General features: G+C 36.1%; 4 protein-coding genes across 5 annotated transcripts; 2 read left to right on the top strand and 2 right to left on the bottom strand.

Annotated features, from left to right (window-relative positions):
• Positions 1–493: 493 nt before the first annotated feature.
• On the bottom strand, positions 494–9936 carry LOC125060647 (AN1-type zinc finger protein 4-like). Of its 2 annotated transcripts, none has more exons than XM_047665636.1 (9): positions 9521–9936; positions 7120–7315; positions 6280–6422; positions 5053–5217; positions 4873–4966; positions 4393–4526; positions 3363–3585; positions 2167–2368; positions 494–1967 (listed from the first exon to the last, which is right to left on the bottom strand). In XM_047665636.1, exons 1-9 carry the CDS (start codon positions 9696–9698, stop codon positions 1737–1739), a joined length of 1566 nt encoding a protein of 521 aa, XP_047521592.1. In that variant the 5' UTR covers positions 9699–9936; the 3' UTR covers positions 494–1736. The 2 variants fall into 2 exon arrangements, with proteins under 2 accessions (XP_047521592.1, XP_047521591.1); XM_047665635.1 differs by having other exon boundaries at positions 4798–4966.
• Positions 9937–10055: 119 nt separating this feature from the next.
• On the top strand, positions 10056–11035 carry LOC125060650 (40S ribosomal protein S26). The gene is made up of 3 exons (XM_047665638.1): positions 10056–10210; positions 10403–10580; positions 10843–11035. Exons 1-3 carry the CDS (start codon positions 10208–10210, stop codon positions 11007–11009), a joined length of 348 nt encoding a protein of 115 aa, XP_047521594.1. The 5' UTR covers positions 10056–10207; the 3' UTR covers positions 11010–11035.
• A 300-nt stretch (positions 11036–11335) lies between these two features.
• On the bottom strand, positions 11336–13202 carry LOC125060649 (PEST proteolytic signal-containing nuclear protein-like). Its single transcript, XM_047665637.1, has 4 exons — positions 12966–13202; positions 12703–12840; positions 11835–12096; positions 11336–11693 (listed from the first exon to the last, which is right to left on the bottom strand). Exons 1-4 carry the CDS (start codon positions 12991–12993, stop codon positions 11528–11530), a joined length of 594 nt encoding a protein of 197 aa, XP_047521593.1. The 5' UTR covers positions 12994–13202; the 3' UTR covers positions 11336–11527.
• Positions 13203–14200: 998 nt separating this feature from the next.
• On the top strand, positions 14201–18131 carry LOC125060729 (mitochondrial tRNA methylthiotransferase CDK5RAP1). Its single transcript, XM_047665756.1, has 7 exons — positions 14201–14908; positions 15003–15153; positions 15596–15810; positions 16085–16215; positions 16449–16605; positions 16936–17063; positions 17229–18131. Exons 1-7 carry the CDS (start codon positions 14374–14376, stop codon positions 17610–17612), a joined length of 1701 nt encoding a protein of 566 aa, XP_047521712.1. The 5' UTR covers positions 14201–14373; the 3' UTR covers positions 17613–18131.
• The last annotated feature ends 73 nt before the right edge of the window (positions 18132–18204 follow it).

Raw genomic sequence — 18204 nt, forward strand, 5'->3', positions numbered from 1 at the left:
GTAACTTTTTTGTACCAGATAAATTTACGTCCTCTTTCCAGTCTGCGACCAGATAACTTTTTAGGGTCAATTTATACTAGCGCAGAGCCGTAGCGCATCGAAGGGTTAAATTCTTCACAACTAGGTAAAGCGAAACCGCACGAATGCACACTTTTACGTGAAGTAATGGGCATGAACAGTAGTGCTTTTGAATCACTTGTCCGTTAATTTTCTGGCTTTTGGATTAAATAGGCAGTCATATTTTTCTACCAGGTAAACTAAATATTGATCACGCGCAGACGCGTGAATTTCGAAGAATACGCGCGTCTTGTTAATGTGTGCGTTACTTTGTGGAGTAAGGGTTGATTTTGTTATGTTCTGTTTTGGACAGACGCTTCGATGCGCTAGTGTAAATTGACCCTAAGGGTGAAACACTTCAACTCGCTAAGGTCTGTGTAGCCTGTTACTGTAATTTCTGGGGCTCCACTTCGAGATTGTTTAAATGAAACAAAGCTTCGCTTTCGCATTATATATTTTTAAATCAGCCAAAATTATTCTCCCAAATAAATGAATCTATAAACTTAAAAATACGGTCTACGACGAAAATGTGGCGTATCGGCTCCGAACGATCGGTATATTCTGTCCGGCAGTTTAACATTTCAGTCAAAAAACAATCATTTCTTAAAGACGAAACGATTTATCAAAAATTTATAATGAGTCATTCTTATGATTTTCGTTAAACACTGTTTAGAACACGATACGAGTTGGATGACATACAATGTGTTAACATTGAGAATTTTATACGCTTACACAAAATACATACGAAAAATTAACATTCTAAAAATCAAATTAGAAATAAAAGACGACACGAGTGATTCCTTTTTCAAAAAGCGAACATTCCAAATTTGAAAAGCGTTCAAAGGAAAATGAAGAAATATTAATCTGTGACATTTCATTGAAAGAAAGGCACACCGGCAACTCTATTCGTGAATAGTCTACGTCGGGACAGACGTCACAAACGTCAACACTAATTTGACAATTGACAGAAAGGCATCACTCGACATCGCCCGCGGCAAGTAAACATTGTACATGATCACACCGACCACAAATAATAAGCATTAATCTATGCGTTATAATATACAACGGAAATAATATAGAAACCGTACTAACTAACACAAAGCACCTCAACTAAGGTCGTCACCGGAGTATTTATCGACGGAACGTCTCGACGGGATCTCGAGCCGGAGACCTCGGCGAGACGTTCGGCGCATTTATTCATATTTATATATTTTTTTGATATTTTTCTTTATATTTAATTACGAAAACAAACACACGAATGGCATTTTAATAACATTTTAAACTTAATTTAGTCATATCACATTCATCGAGTGCCGTCTCGCTGCAACTTTACAAATAAAATCGAGCGAGTCTCTCGCGGCCGAGGGAATCGCGAACCGAGGGTAGGCCGAAAGACTCCTCGGGGACGTACGGACGAACGAACGGTGATATATTTGTATATTAGTAACCTTTAGCAATAAGACACTTCACGTTGCGACTCGACGGTCGGCTCTCGAAGGACTGCCGAGAGATATTTATAGAATTTTTAAAACAAAATCGCTATTTACAAGCATTTAGGCCGACTTTCGGAGAAGAAGAGATGGAGAAAAAGGTAGAACGGTATTCCCTTCGAGCGACTCAAAATTTAATTTTTCAACGGAGGCTGGACGCTCTCGGCCCTTCGATCCGCACTCGTCAGTCTATATCTTGGGGAGCTTGGGGGCGCTGACGAGGGGGTTCTCCCTCCGCAGCGCGTCCAGGGCGTGCCCCTTGTAGTCGTAGGCGCAGCCGTGGACCTCGGAGTACCGGTGAGGGGCGCACAGCTCGGCCCCGCAGCGGCAAGTGTGCACCGTCGCTATGCTGAGCCGCTTCTTGCAAAACGCACAACGGATTTTTATCTTCTTCTTCTCTTCGGGGCTCTTTTCCTTTTCCTGTAACGACAGATATTAAATTAAGAATGTATGTCTTCCCATTTTATCCTAATATAAATTTCAAGAATATAGGTAAATGTTAAATTTCATAAAAATCGATCCAGTCCGGTAAGAGGAGATTGAATACGAACGCCGAGACACGAGAAAGAGAAAGAGATAACATTACAAAATGGGCCATTTTCCCAAAAGAAATGTTCACCTGCGACACCTCCTTGTCCTCCTTGAAGCGTTGCTCCATCTCCGTGATCTTGTCGATGCGCCTCTGTCTCCTTTCGGAGCCGACTTCCTTGTTGAGGGGGGCCAGAGAGGGGGCGAGGGAGTCAGAGGGGGGCGTGTCCAGTCTGTCGTCGCTCAGGTGCAGGTGTTCTCGGTTGCGGTGCCGGCTTAAGGCTGGAAGGATTCTGGAATTTTTTCAAGTTTTAATTATATCATACTGTTACCAGATGGCGTAAGAATATATTTGACTTCTGTAGTTTATGCTATTTGACAGAATGAAGAATTAAATGTTATTGAGAGTAATCTGTGTAATTTATACGTCAATCACGTAATCAGATGTCACACGCATAAACAACACACAAATGTCACAGATTAGTGGAATCGATAGACGATGCGTGGCGTGCTTGTAAATAACAAATATTCGCCTAATCCTATTCCGTCTGATCCTAACACTTAATTAAAGTTTAATTTCGTCCGAGACTTTTATAATCAAAATATATGTGTTATACAAGCTGTACCACAAAGAACGGTTCGATGGCCGTCGATACACAATTCATATTAAAATAATAAGTCCTGATTACATACCTCGTGAATGTCTCTTTATAGAAAGATAGGCACACAATATTATCAGCCGTAAGGATTTGGGATTAGTTTTAGTATGGGCACAAAAAAAGGTTAGACTGATGATGATTGATACCTTGCCTCACAATAGTTCTTAAACACGCACTAAACACTCACTATACAATTTTAAATCAACTATAATTAACAAAAAGTATATATGTATTACCCAAATAAAAAATGCTAGATGCACGAGAACACGTAACCCGAAAGAAGCTCAACAATGACTATCAAAAAATGTGTCGATCGGCCGTGCGTAAATATTTGGCATCACCCTCATCAATTTTATAAAATTAATATATTGTATTTCGAACACAAGCATAGTACGTCACGGGAACTCGTGGGACGCCATCGTGCCCAAAGTGAAAATTATTATTTCTTTAATAACTAAAACAAATACTTAACCGAATTAATAATAACAACTTGAAGGTTCTCCACTAACAAATAATCCAAATAGTTTTAAAACAGGTCGATCTTGTTTTTAAAATGCTCCAAACCGATGATATAGCTATTTACAAAATCTTAACAAAAATAAAATTTAAATTAGACCATCGAGCTCACCTATTCCTCTTCAAATGCTCCAAGTCCGAGGTGGAAGACGAGAAGAGCGCGTCCGAAAGGGGCGGCGAGGAGCGTGCCGACCTGCGCGTGCGCACGTGCAAGGCGGACGAGGAGCCCGCCACGGGGCCGCCCGCGAGGGACCCCGCCAGGCCTCCCGCCAACTGGGAACTGGAACCGAACCCGCGAGCTCGCCAACCGCTCGATTCCCCGACTACCAGGGGGCCTGGAATATTTATCATTTCAATATACAGGCGTTCGGTAATTAATCGATAACTCAAGTTTTCCGTTAATTACCGGATACCCAGTATATTACGATTTTTCGAAATTGGTCAAGCCGTTTAGGCAACTTGTACAGCGACTTCTAGGAAATTTTTAATCTTCTATTAAAACCTTATATATATAGAAAAAAATAATTACTTATGAATCATTACATACTATATTAATTTATATATTCATGCCGATGTTAGGTAATCATTCATTGCCGAAGGGTAGAGACTCCGGATCTCCACTAGCTCCATCCACTTTCATAACATTTACCATACATGCTCGTCGGTTATGGGTACTTTTAACTTGTCACTCTCCTAAACTCTGATTTTTCATTCCGTAGAATTCCGACATTTCAAAGTGTTGCTGCTAAAAAAGTTCTCCACCTTCGGTCTGAACCAACAGCCGCTCACCCCGTTCATAGACAACGCCCACTACAACCGATCCCTCGCCACGCGATCGAAAGCCTTTTCTAAATCTACAGAAGCAATAAAACTTTTGGACAATGCATCGTAAGGAAAAGCAGTCCTGCTCGCTCATCCCACACTTTTTCATCCGTTTTATCACTGACTTTCCTGCTCTCATTTAAAGCGTCCGCTGCTTCTTCTTTTACGATCTCGTTCACACTTATCTCACCCTGGTTAAACGTTGGAACGTGGGGAAAGCAACAAAATCCTCATGAAATAACTCCTCGCTCCTATCTAGTACACAGCTTAAAGAAATGTCAATCTCCGAGGGTTAGAAGGGATTGACGGTTGCCACTCACCATAGTCCGCATGAAGCGCGGGCAAACTGTCAGCCGCCAAGGGCGTGTCCACGTCCCCCTGCCCCCGCCCCTCGCCCGCCTCCCGCTTCACGAGGATGGAGCCCGACAGGGCCTCGGACAGCTTCAAGCGAGCCCTGAAATATATGAGAGCCCGTTTGAGATGCCAATTGCGCTGCAAAACAGTTCTCTTCGTACACTATTGTCGTTTCCATTTAAATGCTAATAAAAAAGCATGAGACATAGACGCGATCGATTATTCCTTGAATTAATGGAAACAATGTCAACAAAATGATTGTTAGAAGCAATGAAATGAAGATGAGATGTGAAAATGGCCGATCGAAAGCGAATCGTCCGAAACGGGCCGAGACCCTCCCTTTGCTGGTGCAGTTGTTCAAAGCAACTCACGTGTCGTCAGCGTCAGGAATGTTGGGGTCGGAGTCAGTCCTGCAGGGCAGGACCGATCCTGAGAAGCAGTCATACCTCCTGAACCGGCCTTCCTCCAGCGCGGGGTCGTCCAGCAGACTGGCCACGGACAGGAACTCTTCGCTCCTCGTCTTCTGGATGTCTCTCTTCACTGTAACGTTACATATTACATACATTTAAGATAATTTTAGTTCGCTTCATACGTTTTTAAGACTATAAATGGAAGTCTGAAGGTACCGTGCGAGGGCCTGGAGGCGTTGAGCTTGAGCATGCGGTGCCTGAGCTGCATCATCTTGGTCATGGTGAGGGCGTTGTCGTGCATCATGTCGGCCACCAGCTCCCCACCGGTCGAATGGCTCTCGTCGCGCTCGCACTCGGCCAGGTGGCTCAGAGAAGACGAGTCTGTGACGACATTGGAAGGTTTCATTTATTTATTTAACACACAAACAGTTGCCGATACACGAATAACACAAACCACACATTAAAAACAGCAAGTAGGTAGTTTATGTTATAGCAAAACCACAAACAAATCTATTTGTAGCAATTAAGCCTGGTAGTTTATAAATAACTCAAGCACAAGTAAAATCATTTATTATCCTACATTTGACAAAAGAGTTGTCTTTTAACCCTAACCTTAGCCAGCCACTAACCTCACCATCACTAAAGCAAAAACATAGGGGATGGAAATAAACAAGGGTAACATTTATCAAATTTACCCTTTATATATATTTCGACTAAATAAAATTAAAGAATTTAAAATTTATCTCCTATAAGACCTATAAAGACGCGTGTAAACATTTTAAAATAGAGACTGTTGACGAAAATACGGTTTATTGCAAGAAAATTGTACTACATGACATCATCTCAAATAAAATTAACCGCAGCTCACTTCTAGAAAAAAATCCCTTCCTTGTTCCTGCCTATCAGACTCTCAATCGTGCTTTGTATCATGTTCCTTACATCAACAACAACTATGCAAAAAAACTCAGTTTTGTATTGCGCAGCTCGGACATTACACTATTTAAGCCTCGACTTGAGCTATCACGGAATATGCTTAAAAGGAGTATTAAGAATATCCACCTCACATACACCTTCAGGAACATACCCTTACTTTTACACCATCACACAACACAGCCAAATTAGGTATTGCTTAGTTAAATGTAATTAATAGTTTTTATTGTTTTTTTCCCTTTTGTAAATGTTTGAAGCTTTTTATAAATATTGTGTATTCCCACTTTGGCTATTTTTTTAGTTATTGTTTGTTATTATAATTTTTGTTAACTGTAGGCTTACGAAATAAATAAATAAATATTACACCTTTTGCGAAAGTATTTTGTATGTTCAATATAACACATAAAATTATTGTTGATTATATATGTCATTTATAATATCTATTGTTATTTTTAGATCAAACTAATCTATAATCACAGTTGGGGAAGCATCTCCAATGCAAAATATACTCACACTTGGCAGTGTCAAGATGCGAATAGGTGCCGTCCTTGTTCTCCCTGACCCTGAGCATGTTGACTCTTTCCCCTTCCCGAAACACCACCACCGTCACCTTGCACCCGCTGCCCGCCCCGGATACGCCGCTGGAGCATTCCCCGCTGTTAAGAATAATATCTCATATATTTTGGTTGTTGATCGTTATCATCATTTGCCTGATTTAATTAAAATAATTAATAAATAGAATTTAAATCGCAGAAGTGTCTTGACATTTCGTGTGAATTGTCACCGGGTCAAGAGTCAAACTGTTTATATTCATAATTAATTTTAATAACGCCCAAATAGAAGGTTACAAAACAAAACATTTATAAAGCGACGGGTATCTATTTTTTGCGAAGTTTATAGTTCAAACATTATATTTTAATAATACAGTCAAACCTAACGGTAAGTGAGAACTGGATAAGTGAGAAAACTCTATAAGTGAGAGTAATAGCCGGGACCCGTCATTTTAAGCTCCCAAAACCTCTATTAGCTAGAAACAGAAACCTCTGTAAGAGAGAGTCGTTTTACCCTCATGCACCTCCGTAAGTGAGACTGCTACTTATCTTTACCTCTATAAGCGACAGTCGGGCTTAATTTATATTATTTACTTTAGATGCGTTAGAGACGGTCGCACTTGCTGTGACTTGTTATTGCTCCGTACCTCTATAAGAGAGAAACGCTACCCATGTACCTGCATTAGCGAGAAACTCGGGTTAGTGAGAAACCTTTATAAGCGAGAATGAGATTGTGCTCCCTTGAACTCTCGCTAATCCAGGTTTGACTGTACATTATCTGGTAAGAATACGGGTAAAATACCTTTTAGAAGCAAGCATTCGTTCAATGTCGTGCCACGGTTCGGGCGGAGGCAGCCTGCGTGTGGCGACCGGCCCTCCGCGAAGCCCCAACACGAGCCGGAGTTTCGCCCCATCACATACCGACTGCTCGCGGAGCGATCGTGCATCTTCCAACTCTTTGAGATTGTAAACTAAGTGCTGCTGAGATATTGGTATGCCTGGAACCAATTTAACACCAATACATTAATTAATTTACCTACATACAAACAATATACTAAATTATTTCTTTCAGATTATATCCATATGTAGTTTTAGATAGAGTAAGTAACAATTCGGTCTTAGAAAGGTAAAAAACAATATACTCCTATAGTGGGACATGAACAGCATATCAACTTTTTAAAGTATGGGTGTTCTTTGTGATCAATACGTTTAGGATACCATTGGTCCTATGCCTCAGGCATCAAGGATGCCAACCATTTCCGAATGATGGCATTACCCCATTTTACCCCTTACAGATAAGTAATTTACGATACTTTCTCGCTCCAGATCAGACCCCGTCAGACAATCAACAAATCTGCAACCTTAATGACCCAAATACTTATATTCCTTTACTCGTTTGAGTGGCATACTGTGAAGCAACATTGGTGGAACTGTATCAACTTTATTATTGCCTGACTGAAATTCTAATATATTAATTTTATCGGTATTGTACCCTAGTCTATGAGCGGCTGTGATTTGTGTACACCCTATGCAACCTTCAACTATTAAGTAAACCATGCTTCTGAACAATAATTCATACATTTTGTATGTGTTTGGTTCTAGTAGAAACTTAACCAATTTAGGTTCATAAACTCCATGGGTTATTGTATCCTAAGTTCATTTATGTATCGCATCTTACTCCTATCTTACTATCGTACTATGTACTATCTTCCTAGAGAAATTATTCTTTATAAGTAGGAAACTTGTATAAAAAAACCTTCATTTAGATCTAATCAAAATATGTTACCCATATTATTGTGCTTCTATTCGCCTAGTAGCCACACTCTACTTTTGTCTAAGTTTAAATATAGTATATGGACATATAACAGAAGGAATAAGAATATGATTCTACTTATTAACTTTGAAATTGTCAAAATTGTCACAAAATTTGGATGAAGGCCAAATGATATCGTCACTTGAACACTACTGGCATTGATATTTTTTACAAACAATTTACATAATAAACAACATTGTACAATAAATAAAAATATAACAACAATTTTGTGTTAAAGCTAAAATTTAATATAATATATAATATTGGAAACAAAGTGTTTAATTGTATTTAGAGGATAAAAATATTGTTGTGACAGTAAACATATAAATTGAAAATCTACAAAAAGAAGAAAATGATGTGAAACTATTATTTATGTGTAGCCTAAGATTGGTTTTCCATGATGTGGTCGAGGAAATCTCTGGGCAAGTGTTATTGGTAATAACCAAAATAATGCAAGAAAAGGGTGTGCACCCCTATGCAATGGACCAACCAAGTACCACAAAACCAAGACACTCAATTCTCTTACACCATTCACAAAGAGATTGTCAGTAAAAGCCAAAATGTGGTCAAGAGCATCTCTACCATTAGCCATTAGTCAGCAAGCAATTAGAGGGGGAGGAGGAACATTAGTTCAACTCATCATAGCAAATAAGAGACTGCATCACAGTTTTCAATTTTACAAAACACATAATAAGAGTACCTGTATTTAGAGTATTTACCATTAGAAAACAAAGTTAGTTTTGAAACATGAATAAAGAAACAAAATACCAGTCATATTATAATAAAAGCATTGTGAGTATAGTGCTTAGAATTGAAACTAACACATGAGAAGGTTATAGAAATTTGTTTATTATGAAGAAAGGCAAAATATAAGTAAATTAACTTATAGTATGTGATTACAAACTAAAAGTAACAAATTATTTTACTAAACATAAATAATTAGATGTTTATTTTTAATCTATAAAAAATTTATTCAAAAAATGATTATTTTGATGAGATAGAAACATGAGTCATATATTTTTATTGACATAGTTTCAGTGTTAGTCATAAATGATATAATTAAAAAATTACATCTTAAGATACAGTTAATGATCCCATGAAGAAACAGGCACTGCATTATTTACTGCTCAGAATTATTACAAGTTGTAAAATGTAAAACAACATAATTATAACCAAACACAATATTACAACCAATGTAGTACAACAGGGTAATGTAAGCTTTTAATGAATCCATTAACAGTTATTTGATTCCGACGCAATAAATTTGTGTAATTTACGCAGCTCATAAGCCACGACATTCTTTGTTGAGATGACGCGTGATAACAAGAAACAATTTATTGTGTAATACTTTGTGCCATTTTATTAAAAAATCCTGTTAAATGGAACTTACCTTCTACTCTATATATTTTCGATTTGATATCGAAAATAGTGTCAGAAGGCGAGACTGTGATTTCAAAAGCTGTGCCAGTCAGAGTCTCAACCAACACCTCCATAGTCTGGCTTGACATATCTTCCTGGAGCCCCTTTGAAGTGTTCGACAGTCTCTCAGGGAATCCATGTTGTGACATTTCACACGCGGTACAAACAATTAACTACCTGCGCCACATTGCAGTTTACACAAATTTTATAGCATTGATTGTGATGAATGGCTAGACACTTGGGACGATCACTTGTGACTTGATGACGAAGAGAACTAAATTGTCTGTCATATATTAAATTAACTATTATAGACTCGTTGAAAGTTTTAAAGGAAAAATTAAACAAAACAAATAATAATTTAAACAAAATGAGATTATTTAGCAACAAAAATAATATTGCACACAACGATTGAATGAAAGAAATATTTTTATTAATAACAGAATAAAAATTTTCATATAAAAAGCAAGCTACAGATAATAATGTTCCATAGGTTCATGAATATCCCACTCAAGCACATTAGCACAGACAATATGAAATTTCAGTTTGTGTAATATCTATACACGGATGCAGATACGTTTCTATAATCAATGACACTTGTTTATGGATAGCAAATCTTTCTTTTTCATCGTTGTGCGTTTACCGTATCGGAGGTTATAAAATGGTGCGTAGAAATATTTATGAAAAAAGTTCTTAATTTAAGCAAAATATGACAAAAATTACTGATCATTATAATATTGATTAGCAAATAAAACAAATTTGATAATATTTTGCAACTTACGACATTTTTCATTAGGGCTCGCGTGGTGGCTGTCATGTTAGGCATGTGGTATGAAGATCGAAATTTTGGTTTCAGACTCGTAAACGCCGTAACGGAGGACGCGCTAAGCACGGCCGTGGACATGTCAAGGCAGTAAGATGCACGAATTGTGCAAGATGCGTTCCAAAGGACAAGGCTATCAAGAAATTTGTGATTAGAAATATCGTTGAAGCTGCCGCTGTTAGGGACATAAACGAAGCCTCCGTTTACACCTGTAAGCAAACTTAGATAATTTTCAAGTTGTTAATTTGCGTTTCAGTTATAACAATTATTATAATTAGTATATTTTTTTCATGTATTAAGTGCTTAAGTTTTTGGTTATGTAGGTTTGTTAGTCATGTCAAATTAAGAAAACTATTACTATGATTCTTATTAGTTGAGAATCGCATTCATAGCCTTCATCACAGTTCCGTAATATTTAATTGATCATATAGATTATATATGTATATTGATAAGTTTTAAACTTTTTATTTCAGCATTCCAGCTCCCCAAGCTATATGCCAAGTTGCATTACTGTGTGTCATGTGCTATCCACAGCAAAGTTGTGCGCAACAGGTCAAAGAAGGACAGACGTATTCGTACGCCACCTAAGAGCAACTTCCCGCGAGACATGTCCCGCCCACAGAATTTGCAACGGAAGTAAATTAATAAATTTATAAGAAAAATCAATTGTTTAATTCTTTTACCAGTGTCTTGTTAACTGTATGTTCTAGTAGCAAATAGTCATGATAGCAGAGAATGTTCAATAATAGAGAACAGAAGAAAATAAAACTAAATGGCAATCAATCTTATGAAAAATCATTTTTTTAAATAGAAAAGTGTCAAGTTTAAGGGTTTAATTCAAAAGTGTTGTCCTGTGACCAGCAATTCTTATTTCACCTCTTAATCTAAGGCATTCTGAGGATAAAATATCTTATCCCTGTCTAATTATTAATACATATTCTGAATAGGTGTAAAAAATATGCATTCTTCTATTATAATTATTTATTAAGGATCCTTTTGTACAAGGTTGTTGTGTTAAGAATACAAACATGTATTACAGTGACCAAAAATTGCTGCAATATTACTTTTAACATAATTTCAAATCAATTTATGTTTATAGATACTTTTTATAACAATTATATTAATGTAATAAAAGCTTATAAATACAATTTAGTTAAACTATGGGCCCTGAAGTTTATAGATGGTTTTAGGTAATTTAGTAATGTCTGGTTTTTGGGCTGTTTCAAGAGCATATTTTAAATTCTTCTCAAAAACTTTCTTAGCATCACAGAAACCCTGCTTAGTTTTTCCAAATGAGTTAGGGCCTGCAGATGTTGGTGTTTCTCTGTAAAATAAAAGGTTTCATTCATTACATAATTCCTTTATAGTAATATAACAGTAATTCAAAAACTAAGCAGTAACATGAAGCTCAGACATTAAAAATAATTTCATTTATTTTAAAACCATAGATTTAAAAACAACAAACCTGCCAATATTCCTCATTCTCATACGAGCTTCAGCTGGCATTTCTTCTGGCTCTTCATCGTCATCATCATTATTAAAGACTGAAGCTACTGTTGGTTTTGGAGCTGCCACTGCTTTAGGTTTTGATGAGCCTCCTAATGTCATTTTGATTGGAGCTTGTGGCTTTGAGAATCCAATACTTATTTTGCTGATACGAGGAGGTGGTGGTGGTGCTGGAGCTTCAACAATGCATTCTCTGTTACTAGGAGATCTCTTCCTTTTATCTAAAATGTAAAGTTGAGAAATACTTCATTCTAAGACTGAAAATAGGAAGTGGCCTGGGTTTCTCTAAGGTAACTAAAACATGATTAAATTTATTCCTATTATATAAAGTTTATTAATAAACTATATAATATAAGGGCTGTTAATTCCCTCAATGCCTGTGAACAGGTGCTACTTCCGGAAACTGGAGTGCCAGGATTCTGTTCAGTTTTGTAATTTAATACAAATAAAGAGCAGAATGTACCTCCCTCATTCTGGTTTCTTCTATCTATGTTTACCATAGTCCTTTTGTATTATGATCTGATATTTTAAGAGTAGTTCCAAGAGCTTTTTATGCCAGCTTTTTCTCAGCCTACACCCATATAGATGACATGGAATAAGTGATATATCTTATATTCCATAATAAACATATTTTGTTTTGTTTATAATAAAATTTATATATTCTTACTAGGAAGTAATGTTTAGAGCTATTATTATATACTATTCTTGAGTGACGTAGGGACACATTTGAATAAAAAGTGAATGGTTGAGTCTTAACATAAACATACAGGTGCAAAAGCTTTACTGTTTATGTACTTAAGTGCTTTAGATACAGATGTAGCTCATACCGTCAAAGTTATCTCGATTCCGCCTGCTTTCCGGTTTATATTCTGATGGAGATCTTCGTCTTGGAGATCTCGACCGCGTCCTTTCTCGCCCATGACTCTCGACTCTCCTAGAATCATCACGCGTCGATCGAGATGACCCTGCCAATGTGAAAACACTGGCAAAGATAAATAACGTATAGAAATGAACAAAGCAGAACAAGTTAAGCCCGTTTTTGTTATCAAATATTAAAAGTTCAACAAGAAAAATTTACCCTAATGAATACCTTTGTAATCTCGATAACGCTCGCTCATATTTGTGACGTCGTACAATCAATAATAATATTTATTTTTTTAACTAGTTCATAAAAAGAATGGTTAAAAGTAATTAAATTAATAAAATATTTAAACTTCCACTTAACAGTTATATATGTTTTATGGTTATTAATTATTATTATTATATTATATCACTTCTATGATCTTCCATCTTTCACTTTCCTCAAAGTTCAAACTTGTTTTTAGTCAAAGTCATCACAAACTTTCTAGTCTATGAGGTTAGTCATAGACACAACACATCATTATTATACAACATAGAGGTTAGTTTTGACGTAATAAAATGTCCAATAATAATATGTATAGGTCTACCAGAATCTGATGGCAAAAAAAAAGTTAAAAAATTAGCGATTTTCATATGGCAATAAAAGAAAAATTTCATCTGTCAACTGAAATTTCGAGGAATTGTTTTTGGTTTGGCTTCAAATTTTCTTTAAAAAGTGATGAAAATGTCGAAGAAACCTCTTCGATCGCAAGCAAGACATATTGTTTTCAATGTTTATCAAAGAATACTTGATCAACAAGATGCAGAACATACACAATCATCAATATTGAGCCATGTGCAAGCGTTGACTGGTTAGTAGGAATGGCACGTCTTGATATTTTGGTTTATGATATTTTTCGTGTGTATTATATTATATACTTATACTAAACTTTGGTTTTATTTCAGGGGTTTCTTATACTACAAATAAACTTGGATAGTTTTTATTTAGAATTGATCAGAAACAAGATAAATGAGTTTTACACTGTTTCTTTCTCTCAAATAGGGATCGATGAATGGCAAAAATCTTGTGAACATGTAATAAAAATTGAAAATCAGTTCATAGAACAAGATCGGTTGATTGAGATGCAGGAGGAAAGGTTTATCATAAATACTGCGTTGAAGACTTTTTAATGGATATAGTATTTGGAACAATTTTCAAGTTCTTAATTAATAAATAAACTCATGAACAAAGTAATTGGAGTTTTCATCTAAATAATTTCAAACCCCACATTCGCCACATTTTCAAAAATTATCTTTGATCATTGGATAAATTTTTATATTTGCATGTATCACACACAATCAGTCGCTATAAGGAAAAAAAGTATCAAAACGTTTTACGCCAATTTCCCCAGTATTGCTAGCGTCAATTTCTTTTTTCCCTTTTTGCCAGATCCTGGTAGACCTATATCAAAGTGTGAAAATCTGCACAGAAGTCAGCAAGTAATAGTGTTCTGTGGAAAATCTATGTGTATTGTGTACACCTAAAAATGTTAAAATAAAAATATAAATTGCTTATATATAATAGCAATGAGGCATGAGCGGAATACTTCGATGTTCATTTAGTATATTTTTAATTTAATTTTGTATTAAAGGAAAAGATGATGCTATGTTTATCCCGTGCTACACGTTTAGTCCGATTGATAACAAATACATCTTCAAAATATCGGTGCAAAGCAGATGATGTTTCAGCGTCATTTGAAAGCAGAATTAAGACAGGACCAGGGTTAAAAGATTTTATAATAACACCTGAAACTGAAATCGTTACTCATCCACCATACATACCTTATTTGCCTGATTTTATTCAGGATACATCTAAACGAAAAGTTTTCTTTGATGTATATGGATGTCAGATGAATTTAAACGATACCGAAATTGTTTGGTCAATTTTGAAGAAAGAGGGGTTTGAGAAAACTGCTGTCGAAGAGGACGCTGATATATTCCTTGTTATGACTTGTGCTATCCGAGAAGGAGCTGAGACTAAGATATGGCACCGATTAGATCATTTAAGAGGTTTTAAAAGAAGACGAGCACTATCTAAAAATAGAGATAGACCTGTAAAGATTGGCATTTTAGGTTGTATGGCTGAAAGGCTAAAAGAGAAGTTAATTGATAAAGAAAAGGCTGTTGATCTTGGTATGTAAATTCTTAAATTTTTCAGTAAACTGAACTAGACCAACTCAGTATCATTTTATGAAATTAATTTTAAAGATTGTGTATTATATTTCAGTGGCAGGTCCTGACAGCTACAGAGACCTACCAAGACTTCTAGCACTCACAGAAAATGGGCAAACAGCTGTAAATGTACTGCTTTCTCTTGATGAAACATATGCAGATGTTGTTCCAGTTAGGTTAAACAAGGATAGTGTGTCAGCATTTATGTAAATACATTTTCTTATTAAAAGAGGTTAAATTGTGCTTTCCATAGAATCACCCATTGGTCAATAAGTATTCCAAGTCAGTTGTAGTAGCTGTAGAGCTGTTAAACTATATGTTGAAATGTGTATTAGAAAAATAGGCTAAAACTGATAATAACATTTTCTTTTGAGTTTTATGTCTTACAGCACAAAATTGATATGAATAACAAGATTTATCCCTATTATGGCAATCAACTGCCAGGCCAAAGCCAAACCAAAGTTTCAGTTTGAAAAGGGTGCAATTGCCGTAAAGTAGACTTTTCAAGCATTTGTTTGCAGTAGAAATTCAGAATCATCACAAGAAGTAAGCAGAACCACCAAAGCAAGGGTTTTGCCTAGGTAGTTCTCGCTTCTAAAAGCAACAAGATTAAAATTTAAAAATATAAATTTAAAATTTTTCTTTCAGTTCAATAATGCGTGGTTGTGATAACATGTGTACATACTGTATAGTTCCTTTCACTAGAGGTCGAGAAAGGTCTCGCCCAATAGACTCTATTGTAGAAGAAGTTAGACAACTGTCAGAACAAGGAGTAAAGGAGGTGACTCTTTTGGGTCAAAATGTGAACAGTTATAGAGACACCACACAGCAAACTGAAAAATATGACACACAATTGGCTAAAGGTGGGATTTTGGTTTAAAGTTTTATTCATATTTTTAAACAAAAGTAATTTTCTTAAACAATTCTAATTTCTGAATTTGGAATGAAAAAATTAATATAAATAGATACTTTCCAATGTAGTGCAGGAGTTTGCATAATATTTCCCAATATTAAAAATATGTCTAAGCTCACACAAATATAATTATCTTTATAAGTTAAAATAACTGCAGTGATTATTTGTCTGTTACTTAGGCTACTTGCGACGTATTTAAATGAACGTTATTTTAATATTTCTAGGTTTCAAAACAGTGTACAAAAGTAAGAAAGGAGGGCTACGCTTTGCAGATTTGTTGGACAAAGTGTCGTCTGTTGACTCTGAGATGAGGATAAGGTTCACTGCAGCTCATCCCAAAGATTTTCCTGATGAGGTTTAGAAATTTTAGAAGCATTTAAACAGACTAGCACACTCCAAGGGCTAGTAAAAAATATTAACAATTTTCTTTATTATATTTTAAACTCAAACATTGCTATTAATTTTAGTACTATGCTGGGTACAGGTGTGTCGTCTTTTAAGAATTAGGAATAAGAGAAGAATAATTTATCAGTACAATTAGTTATGTTAGGAATTTGATATCATTAAATAATCTTAATCCAATTCCAGGTGTTACAAGTGATAAGAGAGCGTCCGAACATCTGTAAGATGTTGCATCTTCCAGCTCAGTCTGGTTCCAGCAGTGTGCTGGAGCGAATGCGGCGAGGGTACACGAGGGAGGCCTATCTTTCCTTAGTGAGACATGTCCGGGATAATATACAGGGTGGTCAGTATATCTCTAGTTTAATTCACTTGATGCTTGTATAACGTTTTTCTGTACTCAAGTATAGTAAAACGTTTCGTGACCACCCAGTGACTCTTTATACCTAAAAGTTACCATTATGTGGTGTAAAGTAGTGGAAAGTCGAAAATAATATTAACAATAACGCATAATTCAATCCCCGCCCCGCTTCGCAACCTTTTACACGAGGAAAAATTTGTTACATAATACTTGAAAGCTCCCTAATGCTATGGATTAAGAAAGAGAAAAAAGAAGTACCTTGTTGTAGACACAAGAACATTGTGGAAGTACATAAATAAGTCTAATACATTTCAGTGGGCCTCTCGACGGACATGATCTGTGGCTTCTGTGGTGAAACAGATGAGGAGTTCGAAGAAACCTTGACGCTCATGGAAGAAGTGGATTACAATGTCGCCTTCCTCTTTCCCTACAGCATGAGAGAGGTAATATTACTATAGAACTACTGATCAATAATAATAATTTATTCAGTGCAACGACTCCTCACGACTTTGGACATTTACAAGGGTAGTGCAAGGATCGGAAATAGGTCCTCGGTTTCAATAAATTTACTTGTTTTAAATCTAAACTTGATATTTTTCCTTTTACAGAAAACGGCTGCTTACCGTCGATACGAAGACGACGTTCCCGAACAAATAAAGAAAGAGCGCCACAACAGGATGGTCGAGCTCTATCGACGGAAATGTGAGGAAATAAACAGAAAGGAAATCGGCAACTCTCACCTCGTCTTGGTCGAGGGGATCGCCCCGAAGTCGGGGAAGATATTGGGCAGAAACGAATTTTACCTCAAAGTGTTGTTCGATCAGAGAGAAATCCCGTCAAGCGAGGGCACGAGGGAGGTGAAGCCGGGGGATTACGTTAGTGTTAGAATAAATGCGGCTAAGGCGTCGGTTTTCCACGGAGAAGCCCTCTGTCATAGCAGTATTGAGGAGTTTTATAGGAACACGAGTTGGGCAGAGAGACAGAACATGTAATTTTCTGTCATCATGAATCATTGTAATTAAACATGAGTCAAAGTGGAACATCCTGTATATTATACACAGGTATTTTTTGTATTACATTGTCAAGAAATGCGAGATATAAAAATGTAGAAATTTATATAGAATTGTAATAAAAAGTGGAATGTCCTGTTTATAATATAACTTTGATTCTTCCTTATGCGCAAGTTGATTGTAGAACTAACTTTGTATGTCTTTTTGTGTGAAAAATGAATTGTTACAGGCGTTGATAGAACGCCCGACTTTAAGATTGAGAATCTATCGCAATAATAAGAAAATACCAAGTTTTTCGTTATTGTAACATTTTAGAATAAATGTGCTACAATTTTTTTTTGTTGCAAGATGCCCAAAGTTCAAGAACAAATAAATAAGGATAGAAGTTCTCTTAAAGTCCATAAAATGGCAAAACTCTTTATGATTTTGTAGATACGTTTATGTATATCAAAGTAGTCTGATTGTTTGAAATGTTGTATAAATAAAATCTATTCCAAAATTTTATTTTAATCAATTCCTCTCTATTGAGATTGGCCACTTATGCAGGAGATATGAAAGAAAGATAGAAAGCACG

This window comes from Pieris napi, chromosome 22 (genome assembly GCF_905475465.1).
Source record: "Pieris napi chromosome 22, ilPieNapi1.2, whole genome shotgun sequence".
Lineage (NCBI taxonomy): Eukaryota > Metazoa > Arthropoda > Insecta > Lepidoptera > Pieridae > Pieris > Pieris napi.

Excerpts from the sequence above, each read along its gene's own strand:
- LOC125060647 (XM_047665635.1), bottom strand. The coding sequence starts at position 9,698 with ATGTCACAACATGGATTCCCTGAGAGACTGTCGAACACTTCAAAGGGG. Across the intron at positions 7,316-9,520 it reads GAAAATATATAGAGTAGAAG|GCATACCAATATCTCAGCAG; the intron begins GTAAGTTCCATT and ends AATTGGTTCCAG. Across the intron at positions 1,968-2,166 it reads AGGACAAGGAGGTGTCGCAG|GAAAAGGAAAAGAGCCCCGA; the intron begins GTGAACATTTCT and ends CTGTCGTTACAG.
- LOC125060650 (XM_047665638.1), top strand. Across the intron at positions 10,581-10,842 it reads CGAAGCCTCCGTTTACACCT|CATTCCAGCTCCCCAAGCTA; the intron begins GTAAGCAAACTT and ends TTTTTATTTCAG.
- LOC125060649 (XM_047665637.1), bottom strand. The coding sequence starts at position 12,993 with ATGAGCGAGCGTTATCGAGATTACAAAG. Across the intron at positions 12,841-12,965 it reads GCGTTATCGAGATTACAAAG|GGTCATCTCGATCGACGCGT; the intron begins GTATTCATTAGG and ends TCACATTGGCAG. Across the intron at positions 12,097-12,702 it reads GAATCGAGATAACTTTGACG|ATAAAAGGAAGAGATCTCCT; the intron begins GTATGAGCTACA and ends TTTACATTTTAG.
- LOC125060729 (XM_047665756.1), top strand. The coding sequence starts at position 14,374 with ATGATGCTATGTTTATCCCGTGCTACACGTTTAGTCCGATTGATAACA. Across the intron at positions 14,909-15,002 it reads AGAAAAGGCTGTTGATCTTG|TGGCAGGTCCTGACAGCTAC; the intron begins GTATGTAAATTC and ends ATTATATTTCAG. Across the intron at positions 15,154-15,595 it reads GATAGTGTGTCAGCATTTAT|TTCAATAATGCGTGGTTGTG; the intron begins GTAAATACATTT and ends TTTTTCTTTCAG.